The sequence below is a fragment of the Caloenas nicobarica genome, chromosome 4 (genome assembly GCF_036013445.1).
Source record: "Caloenas nicobarica isolate bCalNic1 chromosome 4, bCalNic1.hap1, whole genome shotgun sequence".
Lineage (NCBI taxonomy): Eukaryota > Metazoa > Chordata > Aves > Columbiformes > Columbidae > Caloenas > Caloenas nicobarica.
This window is the reverse complement of record NC_088248.1, coordinates 31,645,050-31,656,534: the sequence shown is the minus strand read 5'-3', so window position 1 is coordinate 31,656,534 and position 11,485 is coordinate 31,645,050. Positions and strand designations below refer to the sequence as shown.

Sequence of the window (11,485 nt, the reverse complement as noted above, 5' to 3'; positions counted from 1 at the left end):
GAGTGGTTTCCCTGCGGCGGCACTCTCTGCGGCCAGCTTTACTCCCCTCCTCAGGTTCCATATTTGTGGAAAGCTCTGACAACAGCCAGGACTGACCAAGCACAAAGCATCGCTACCTCTGCACAGCCTCAGTAAAAGGTCTGGCCTATGAAGGCAACCAACAGCAACTACTGAAGGACTCCAGGGGAAAACACCTGCTGGAAAGGTTCGCAGGGCAGGTGAAATAATTTGTATTACCACAGCGTTCAGGAGACCTCACCACATGCTCGTCCATGTGGTTCTTGACACTGGACTGTTGTTCAGCTGTTTGGGGGGAGGAGAGACGTGCTTTGGAAATGAGGATGAGTGGCAGATTCTGGCATCTCTGAATACCTTTGGGCCTGATCTCTGGATGACCTAACCCATCAAGGAAATGGTGAGGTGCATCTTCTTCTAGCACGTCCAACCTCACCATGGGCCCTGTGTGAGCCAGCACAGGCAGGACGCAGGAACAACCACAAAACCACGGATGAAATGCGAAGAGTAAATTTTATTTCTGTTACTTTGCCATTCAGAGGCTCTCATGAAGAAATCGGCCGAGGTGGAGGCCTCCAGAGGGAGCTGCACACAGTGAAGTGCAGGGACACAAATAGAATGGCGTTATTTTGGTGTCTTAATTTAAAATGTTATCCATTTATAAAGAAGCAGCCTTGAAAGTTCTCCACGAAGCTGAAACGTAGCCAGTTAGAAACTGGTTTAAGCAAGAGAGTCCTGGCTCCCTCAGACAAATTGCAGGCTATGTTCTCTCACAGACTTCTTTTTTTTTGGTGCATGTGTGTACCTTCCCCTCCTTGATTACTCAATCAGAAACAAACAGAGGAAACTGATTGTAAAGGGAAACACTGTCTATTTTGCAAAGGGCTCCAGATGATGAAATAAATAAAACAAAAAACAATGGAAATATTTTTTCCTCTATGCTTTTAGTTATTCTGGAAGCTGCTTGTCACACTGGTAAAGTAAAAACTATTGCATCACAGGTGTAATTCTACATTAGAGAGCAGCTCTTTTTATGCTAAACATGCATGATCCATGCAAATACAGGTGAATTTTTGTCCGATACGGGACACATTGCATGCTAAGTACACAAACACTGCAAACTGCCAGAGATGTAGCATAAGGAAGATGAACGCTGCAGGCACTGGACTTGCTTTAGGGACCTCTTCCTTCCACCTGGAACCCTTGCAAACATGTCTGTGTGGTTTGCTCAAATATTGACTGTCATTTTGATGGTCCAAGTGGGATCCGGTTTGTGCATTGTTCTTGTGGTGTGCAGAGTCTTTTTCTAATGGATGGCATTAAAATTAGAAAAAATGAGTACTCAGGAATTACATAATCGCTTGCTTACTGGCTTCCCTCCTCCCACCTCCTCTACCCCCCTCCCCCTTTCTCCCAACAGAAATTTATACTTTGACCACAAATATTATCCAACGGTTGAAACATTGTATAAAATGTATGAGTTCCTAAACAAAGAAGCCTGTCAGGTGCCTAGAGGCCAGGTAAAATACAAGATGAGAAAAAGGAGAGACGAAAGGAACTGACTATTGTTATTAATGACATTTCATGGTTAACAAAACCAAAAGAATCATTTTAAACAGCGGAAAGCTGGCTGTCGCTTGAGACTTTTATTTAGAATAGCTTATATTCTAGAATATTTGCATATGCTTAACTTTGCCCATTGATTTCTACGGTCTTTAGGGCAGCCCCTGATCCGCTCAGCCACTAAGACTTGCTCAATCTCTGCAGCCACAACCCGTGCCCGCGGTTTGCTGGAATCCCCAGCGCTCGGCCCTTGGCAGCAGCCCCAGCCGGGGTGGCGTTTCCCATCGGCGGGGACGCGGGCATGCCGGCTGACCGACCGCAACGAGCAGTGCCCTGGCTCCGCGGAAAGGACGTTCCCCGAACAGCTCTTCCTGGGGGGCGAGGCAGAAACGGCAACACAACGTCCCCGGGGGAGCGCCGTCCCCTCTGCCCCAGGAACCAGGCTGCGGTCACCGCCGGCTGCCAGCAGGCCGGGGGCCCCGCCGGGCCGGCCGGCTCTCCCCTCGCCGCTGCTCCCGCCAGGCAAACGCTCGGCACCGGGATGCGGTGCGGGGCTGCCGGGGCGGTGCGGGCCTGGGGACAGCGCTGGGGCGGCCGGGGGCGAGGCGGGGCGGACCCAACGTCTGACAGCGCGCCCCGCCCCGCCCGCCGCCCATTCGTCCTCCGGGGCCGACCCCGCGCTTCCCATTGGCCATCCTGAGCCGTCACTCCCACCGGCGGCCGCGGTGTCAGGGGCTGGACTTCCTCGTTGCCGTGGCGGTAGCGGCGGGGCCGGCGGCAGGTGAGCGGTGGGGAGCGGGGCGGCGGCCAGAGGACAGGGGGGTCGGGAGCAGCCGCTTGTTTTGGGCGCCCCGAGCCCCGCCGGGGTGGGTGTGAGCCCGGGCCCGTAGCGCTGGGGTCGGGCCCGGCCCGGCCTGGCCCGGCGCGGCGAGTACCGGACAAGGGGAAGCCCAGCTGCCAGGCGGGACCGGCGGTCGGGCTGCTGCCGGTCCCGGCGCCGAGGCGACGTGTGGGGGAGAGCGGGCCAGAGGCAAGAGCGGCAGCGCGACGTGCGCGGAGCGGCGCGGCGGCATGGCGGAGCCCCCCGGCCCCCCCGCTTGCCGCCCTCCCTGGCGCAGGACGCGCGTCCCCGGGCGGGGCCTCCCCGGGCCGGGGCCGGGGCGGCAAGCAGGGCCGCGGCTGGAGCCGGTCGGCGCTGCTCAGCTGCCGCGGTGGGCAGGGGTCGGTGCCGCGGGGGGCCGGCTCTGAGGGGGCGGGCAGCGGGTGTCCGAGGCCGCGGCCGTCGCTCCCTGGCCCCGGGGGGTCGATGTCCCCGCGGAGCTCAGCGCCGGTTGGGGTGGGGAACGGGAGCAGCGGTGAAGCTCGGAAGCCGAGAAGCCTGCGGCTGGGTTGAAGGCAGGGAGTTGTTCTTACTGGGATTGCAAAATGGAGACGATGTGGGACTTTATCTATTTTTACATGTTTTCCATAGGGACACCTCTAGCTGAGGGCGTGTGGTTATACGATGGAACTGCTGTGTCTGCTTTAAGTCGTTCACTGTTACACCTTGCATTCTCTTGCTGTGTAGCCTGGTCTGCGTTGGACATGGAGTAAAACGAAGTCAAAAGGAAGAAGAAATTGGGCTTTGGAGGCTTAGGGGCAGAAAGAAGCAGTGAATTTCTCTATTATTGGGCAATGCTGAAAAGGAGCACAGTTGCTAGCTGAAATCTCAGAAACAATAGGGAAGGAAAAAACTTGTTTATTTATGCCCTGCTAGTTGGCAGATCTCTCTAAACTGTTTAGAGAGCATTCAGCCTTGAGTGTTGCTTGTTGGAAGCACAAACTTAACTAACTTTGCAAGAACACTATAGTTGTGGTTGCAGCTGTGGCTTTAGAATATGTCTGAAGAGACTGTATGTCGTGATAGCTATTAAAAAGAAAGAAAAAAAGGCAAATTAAAACACATCCTGTCATGATCTTACATGCAGCATTATTATTTTACTAAACCACCAGGGTTGTTTTCTCACCAGAGGATATATACTTAGTATGTCAGCTGAGCCTTATTATAGCAGAGGGTGGATGTTCTACCCACAATAGATTTCCTCAGTGTTACTGCCTGCCCACACTAGGAACGTTTTACATAATTGTTTTAGTATAAGGAGGGTATACAACTCGAAGAGGTAGTGTGCAGTGTAACATGGATTTTTACTTCTTCACTGATGTCAAAGAAAAGTAACCGTGTTAACCAGATTGGAAACAGAGCATGAAATTGTCGTTTGAAGCCTTGTTCTGTTTCAGGACACAGCTCCTACTTGAACACATGGTGTATTAAAACTTGCAGCAGCTTTTTCTAGGGGGAGAAAAACCCCAAGTATTAAACCAGTTGTGGCTTTAAAAATGTGCTGTATCTTCAAAATAAGTAAATTAAAAATGCTTCACCATGCCACTGGAAAATATTTGCCTGTGCCTGTATGCCCAAATGGAAAGTGGCTACGTTGGTTTTCACCCTTCAGTGGAAAGTGCCGCTCTGTCCTCTTGGAATATGGCTGCACAGGGATTTATCAGCAAAGTGTCTGGAGAATGGGTGTGGGATTCGAGGGAGATGCTTTAAAAACACTAACCAAAAATCTAGTTAAGGCCAGATTTTCTGGAGAGTCCGGCATGCCTCATTGTCTGCTGTAGGGATTGTTAAACTTCAAGGTTCTTCAGAAAATCTGATCTCTAGCACGAATGAGAGTTGAGCTTCTCTGAAACATCACCCTGTTGTGCATATGAATTACTGTGAGAACTCTTACTGTTATAAATAGTGTCATACCCAGAGGAAAAACCATCTCATACCAGTCACGTTGCATCCCCCTGCCCATTACAGCAACTTCTTGTGTGGAGTAGGAATACAAGGAAAGTAATTAAAGTATTTTTAGCATTTCAAATGAAATTAGCACTAGGAAAGATGACTGTAGTCTATGGGGAGCAGACTGTTCAGCAACCCTTTTAGAAAGAGATCCCAAATGAATATTTAGCTCATGCTGTACAATGTCACTGTAGTTCAAGTCATACAGAGGTGAAATCTTTTCAGCTCAAAAGCAACATCCATTTATACCAGGAGGGAATGTGATCTTTGGATCTTCAGGTCTGCTGCTATTGTGCTGCTTATATCTTCATAACAAGGTAATTCCCCAGGCTGAGAGAAATGGCAGTCCCAGATTTCTGCTGTTTCAGATGTCAGTTTTGGAATGTTTCCCTGCCTTAGTGTTGCCACCTTCAGGGTGTTGCTTATGCTGTGCTTTTTTTTTTTTTAATTGAGATAGAACATGAAGTTCAATTTTACTGTGTCCCATGGCATTCCGATTCTTAGCGTAAGAAATGGTGTATCCAGTGTAGACGGTATCTTCCATCAGGCTTTTGTGCAGAGGGCAGCCAAGTACAGAGTGAAATCAACAACCAGTTTAACAGCTGGACAGAGTCTTGAAATATCCTGCTTTTTTTCTCTGGGTGCTTTGGAGCTGGCCAGTGATAAGCATTTATGTGTATGTGAATGAATTGAGTTATGCTATAAAGGAACAAAGGCTGTTAGAGGTAAATGGGATTCATGGCATGCTTTAAAGCACCTAATAAGAGATCCTAGTAAAATTTGTGGTAGGAAATTGTACCACTGATGAATTACAACTGGAAAATCCAATTCTCTCTTCCCCCATCCAGCTCAGCCCTGCCCCAGTGGAAGGGACCACACCTGACTGCGTGACCCCAGCTGACAGGCAAGGATAGTGGGATAAGAGATGAGCACTCATTGCTTAGGGCTTAGATTAGGAAAGGCTTTATTGCTAATACCTAGAGCTTGAATTAGCACCAGGCTTTGGAAACAAACTGAGTGCCTGCGTTTCCTGTCTGCTCAGAGTGGGAGAAGGAATCTTGTTTCCTTGAGGAAACTTTGGGGCTTCAAGGGTTACCTTTTGCTTTTCAGTCTTGTGCTGAGGTAGTAAATGCTGCTGCTGTAAACTGCCTTAGTTTAAAACTTGGCATGGTGAGTCATAAGACTTTGTCTTGGATCTTTAAATTTCTTTTTTTTTTTTTCCCTCCTCTTCCCTTTACCAAAAAAAGCTTTGATCAGTTTCTGGTTCAAGCAGAGGAGTTCTCAATGTCTTGCTAGTATAGCATGTTTAACAAATTACCCAAACCTACTGAGATTAGGAGTAACAATGGGGTGTTATTAAAATCTTTGCCATCTTTCTTATGGAATGAGAGCTGTTTCCCTCCCCCCAGCTTTTATGCATTAGCATCTTGTTGTCATTATCAAATTCAGGCCGACTAATACCTTGGGCCTTTTATATTGCTGTGTGTTTTTTTCCTTCCCATATTAGCCCACTCCAAAATCCTTGACTTTCACTGAGTGCAGCACAGAAGATAACATTAACGCAACTTGCCAGCAGTCAGTTGTTATCTGCCCATTGGTGTTGGGGCCAAGTTGTCAGTGTGCTGCTCCCTGTGAACCGCTGTTTCCTGGGAAATTCCTGCTGCAGTTTAGGGGTGTGTGCATGTGTACATGCGCATATTTGGGTTTCAAGAACGTGTTCAGTTGAACAAAATGCTTCCTAATCTGTATTTATCAGAAATAATACAGTTCCACGTTGGCCAGTACACTGCAAATGCCTATGCCTGTCTGGTCAGGATTAGTTTGACCACCGTTGAGATAATTTTTGAAGTTTTCCTTAGGTGGTGGCCCCAAATGTGACACTGTAACTCTAAAAGTTCAGGTTTGGACCCATTAATCTGAAAAGCATTGGAGTTGGTTGATTTTGTTTTTTGAAGCAGGGTGGTTTTACTGAAGTAAAAGCTCATGTCTGCTGGGTTTCATAACACTTCTACTGTCTTACAGATGGAGATGACCAGGGCATGAAGATGCTGACTTGGTACCTGAGCTCTGAGCTGCCTTGATTCCTCTTTCTTTTTCTGCATAGTAGTGGAAATCCTTTTTACTGGCAGTCCACAAGCCTGACAATCACGCAGGAAATACCTTTTTGGTTGTTTCCACCTCCTGCTCTGAGCAGCTTATCTGTATGATCACTTGTTGAGTACTTGCTTCATTCACACTCCTTCCCCTGTTTCTCTTGCCTAGGAAGGATACATGACTTGCTGAAAATAAAGAAAATGCTATGCTGGGGTTACTCGTCTTTTGGACAGCCTGGGATAGGTAGCAACCTCCAGGTCATCATTCCTGAGCCACAGGTGTATGGATTCATTCATGACAGAAATGTCAAGGAGGTGGCATGTGGAGGAAATCACTCTGTGTTTCTGTTAGAAGATGGGGAAGTGTATACATGTGGCTTGAACACCAAAGGCCAACTGGGGCATGACTGTGAAGGAAGCAAGCCAGGTAAGTCCACTTTTTTTTTTTAGATGTGTTTCAAACTGTCATGAGGCTGGTGGCTTGAGAAGATGAGAGAAGTTGCTTTGTGCTAATTGCTCTGGAGCTGGAGCAGCTGACAGAGCTGAAAATCATGTAGGATAGTGCAGTAATGATGCTGAATAATATTTGCTGGCTCTGAAAAGCTGAAGCTGAGCAGCATGGGTGGGGAGACAGGTCTGTTCAGTTTGTCTGGGAAATGCATCAAAAGAGTTGAGCACAGATGGTCTTAGGGCAAATTTTGTTATTTGGCATTACGCTGCCTTTTTATAAAAGGGAAGAGAGGACCATGAGTCACAAGTGTGTTCTGCTTTGTCTTTCCAATTGCACTGCACCCTTATGCCTACTCTTATTCAGTTATTGTTGGGAATTTTGTGTACATCAAAGAGGAGACCCACGAGTATAGTTGTGGAGAACAAACTTGGTTTTGGCCAAGAAGGTTTATAAATTTTGTTTTGCCCTCTTGGAATTCTCTTGTCAACTTGTGCCTTCATGCTTGCGTAGTCTCGAAGATCATTGTAGCCTTGTGTTCCCCAGACTAAAACTGCATTTTTTTAATTGTTTTCTAATGGGCAGAACCTGTGTGTGCAGAACTACAGGCAGCTAATGCCTTTCCTTCCCATGATGGAGTAGTTTAATTGTGTATTGTTATTTTGAGAAACCCCAAAGCCTTTCTTATGGACCTTCTTTTGAATGTTGGCCTTGCAATTCACCTTCCATTAACTTATCCGTTTTGGTATGTGGTAAAGATACATGTATTTCTGTTTCCATAATGTAATAAAATATACTAAAAATCCCTCCATGGGTAATTAGAGCAATAAGACGTCATCTTGCCTCAAACTGCAGGCCACCCTCTATAAGGTTTGCGACTTCTGTAATGTACCCTATTATTGAATGGTAGAGACATGAGATGTGTACAAAATAGCCACAGTTCCCCATGTGTTATGTGCAAATCTGACCTGACTGATTCTATTGCTCTTTTTTTTTTTTTCTGTCAGTGCGTCTCTTGTTCCTTTCAAAATCAAGTGGCAGGTGTTGGGTGCTGGATGTCTGTGGTGTTGAATTAGAGGAGTTGACCTTGAATCTGGCTTCTCTTGCTTTTCCTACTAGTGGTTTCCAGACAATTACTAAAAAAGGGTGGGATTATCAGGAGTGCTTAAGTCCTCTCTGTGCACAACCACTGTTCATCTTCTGAGGATTTGTAAATTTAAGCCCTGGAGTAAATGTGATGCTTAGTAAAAGGAAGCCAAGCCTAGTGAATTTTCCACTCAACCTGATGAGGATACTTCATCCTGCAAATAGCCTAACTGGCTGCATGACTCTGGTGCGGAGGCCCCAGAAATTCAATATTGTTCTGAGTGCTGTAAAGATGTGTACTCTGAGAAACATTGCTGGGCTACCCTTCATTTACTCAGGAAATAAAGCATAAGATGATAATGAAAATGGAGGCTTCACAGTGAGTAGAAGATCGAGCTGGAAATGGATCTTGTGAATCCTGAATGCTGAAGTGTAGACTTCTAGCAACTAGGTAATCTTGCCTTCAGTGAGGGCTGCAGAAGAGGGGTAGTCTGAGATTTGGGAATAGAAATAAAAAGTTATTTGGGTTTGATCCCAAGTGCCCTTCAAATTAAGAGACTGTCACTAAGCTGTGACAGCAGCTCCCAGTTACCCTGTAGGTTTAATTTATTCTGTTGAAGGTTGTGCAGTGCTGCCTTCTGAGGAGCTTGTGACCATCCTTGAGAAACTTTCTCTACCGACACAGCACTACTGGCCTTCTCGCAGCTGCCTTTCTCCAGCCTCTGCCGGACAGGGCAGCGTGGACTGAGCGAGCCTCTTGTGTTTACTGCCTCATGGCTTGGTTCCGCTGAGCTCCTGAGGGCAGCTGGAAGCGGCTGACCTCTGCCCAGCTCTAGGAGTGAGCTGCATCTCCTGCTGTGGGACACCAGGGCACAACACTGACTGTCCCTTCCAGGCAGCCCCTGGAGAGCCCCCTCTGGGCTTCAGAAATGCTTACCATGGCCTGCACAGCGGCTTGTTTGTGTTTCAGGGTAGTGTCAAGACATGAACATATGCAAGGGGGTCTTGAACCTTTGAAGCCTGTATAAAAATGCTGGATGACTTCAGAGAGGTGGAGTGATTTCCATCCTGCTGCCCAGGTCCGTGTTCATAAGAGGAAACTCCCTTTTATCTCTCACTTTGTGTGTACGTGAGCCTTATGCTGCCAGCATGCTAAAAGCTTCAGTTAGTGTTTTGAGAATGTATGATCGTGTTGTTTAATCAGAGGTGGTTATTTTCCAGGGTTATGTCCGCTTGTGAATAAAATTCTGGGACCTTACAATGCACTGAACATGGATCTAACCCTATTCTCTTTGCAAGGCTTGCAGGTTTTACCAGTGGGAGAAGAGTTGTTACATTTGCAGGGAATGCTTTGAAGACTTTGCCTCCCTTTCTTCCCTTACGATGTATTCCAAATAATTATTTTTTTTCTCTGCTGCTGCTGCCCGCTTACACATATCTGTAGTAGGAGGGTTCAATTTTGCTTCTCATTCATGCTACTCACAAAAATGTCACACAGTGGCACAGAATTGTTTTGGCAGTTCCTCTTAGAGGAGTCCTTTAGAGGGCACCTTTTGAAATGAAAGAAAGGTGTTAATTACAAAGCAGTGCTTACTGTCATATCAGCTGAGCTTGTGGATTTAATGCAGAGACATGATAGCATCTGGTGTAGTGATTCTTGTCCCTCTCTGCTACAGGGAACAGAAGTCACTGGGGGAGTTCATGCCACTGAAAGAGTATGAGTCAACAGAAGTGTCCTTTCCTTGGATTTTACGTTGTGGTGGTAATAGTTAAGATGTCTAAGAAGTTTATACTAACTAAAAGAATATTCATTTCAACTAAAAGCTAACAGGCTGTGATTGTTTCAAGCTCCCTACCCCTGAGCTAGGGTAATACCAGGTGCGCCATTCCTGCGGGCTCCACCAAGAGCCATATCCCCACAGTGTCACGTTATTTACCATTTCATTCCTTTTTTGAATTGTGGTGGTTAGCAAGCTACTTGAGGAGTCCATCCCTGTCACGAGTGGATACCTGAGTTTGTTAATATTGAAATGACTGATTTTGCTCACTTTTTTTCCCCCTCCCCTAAAACATACAGTTGGTGTCTCTGCAATCACTTGGCAGGGATGCAGAGGGGGAGCTGCTGTCTCGTTCTCTCACCATGAACATAGTTAATAAAGCTTTTGCCTGACCTGTCCTAATTTTCACCTGTGGTGTAATGCACTTGGAGTCCCCAGGGTCTCTGACAATGCCTTAGGAGAAGCAACCTGGTGATCTTAGTTGTGACATGTTGAGCCCTCTCTATACTTCTGTTCTGCAAAATTAGTTTGAGCTTACATTAATTTCCTGAGCATAAACAGATGTTAACATCCATTATGTCTCTTAATGGGAAGTGATAATTTTGCACTGCAATAGTTTTAGAAAGCAAGAAATTTATTCTCCATCACTATATCTAAATTTCTACTTCTTCAGCCCTGTAATTTCATTTGAATTGATTTTCTTCAGGTCTGACATGATGTCTTGACTGCCTGTGATGTGTTTTATCTGAATGTGCATGCATATACGGGAGAACAAAATACAGCACCAGGTACCTAGGGTAAAGGTTCTCTTGAGGTTTGGGCTGAATTATAGAGGAGTGTGAAATAACTAGCTGGTTGTAAGCTACTTGTAAAGCTTAAAAAACATGCTTGAATCTGAGATTTGGAACTTGTTTTCTGGTCTAGAGATTTGTTCTCTGAAAGTGACTTGAACTTTATTTGACTTCTGCTAGTGAGAACTTGGGCTTTGGTAATTAGTCCCTCAAGAGAGTTACAGGAAAATGTCTAGTGCCAAATTTGCTTTGAGCCTTTCCTCTGGTAACATACAGCAGGCAAACCCATGCTTTTTTACCAATTTCCTGTCTTGATGCAAATGTGCAGGGTAGTATTGCTTCTGTGTGCATTGTGGAATCTATCTGCTCATAGCTGCAGGGCTAGAAGTATTATCATTATGTTCAATCTTTTTTCAAAAAGCAGGAAAAAACCCCACCAAAAAAAGCCCACTACATGATCCAGATTCCCTGGACTCTCTGAACTCAGTGGCCTTTTCAAACATAAATCCACTTGTCCTGAGCTTCAGCATGGGGTTACAGAGACCTTGGTGCTCACTGTGGCATGCCTGTTAATCATAAACCCTGTAACAGCTGAGAATTCAGATGCACAACTTGCTTGGAAGGACAGTCTGTATAGATTTTCCTCTTTTAGCCTCTTCCTGCTGGGTGGGAGGTCAGCCAGGAGGCCCCGGGTGCTCAGGAGGAGAGGTGGCAGGGCTTGTGTTTGTGGGAAACAGCCATGGAAGTGAGCAGGTGGTGGCTGAGGAAGTATGGCTGCTGCATTGAATAGGTAAGGCTGAGAGCTGCCCTTGGGTGGGAAGACAGTGGCAGGAGAATGGTTAGTTTCCCCTGCCTTCCTCCTCTTTGCACAAGGAGGGAAA

At 46.6% G+C, this 11,485-nt stretch overlaps 1 protein-coding gene across 3 annotated transcripts in view; it reads left to right on the top strand.

Moving 5' to 3' along the window:
* The first annotated feature begins 2,307 nt into the window (after nucleotides 1–2,307).
* The window catches only part of LOC135988063 (probable E3 ubiquitin-protein ligase HERC3), a 50,865-nt gene continuing 41,687 nt past the window's right edge, over nucleotides 2,308–11,485 (top strand). For all 3 annotated transcript variants that reach the window (XR_010606110.1, XM_065633617.1, XM_065633618.1), the window contains exons 1-2: nucleotides 2,308–2,359; nucleotides 6,671–6,928. Coding sequence is in view for 2 of the 3 variants with exons in the window: in XM_065633617.1 (XP_065489689.1) it covers nucleotides 6,703–6,928 (226 nt within the window). In the remaining variant the exon portion in view is untranslated. The remainder of the gene's footprint in view (nucleotides 2,360–6,670; nucleotides 6,929–11,485) is intronic.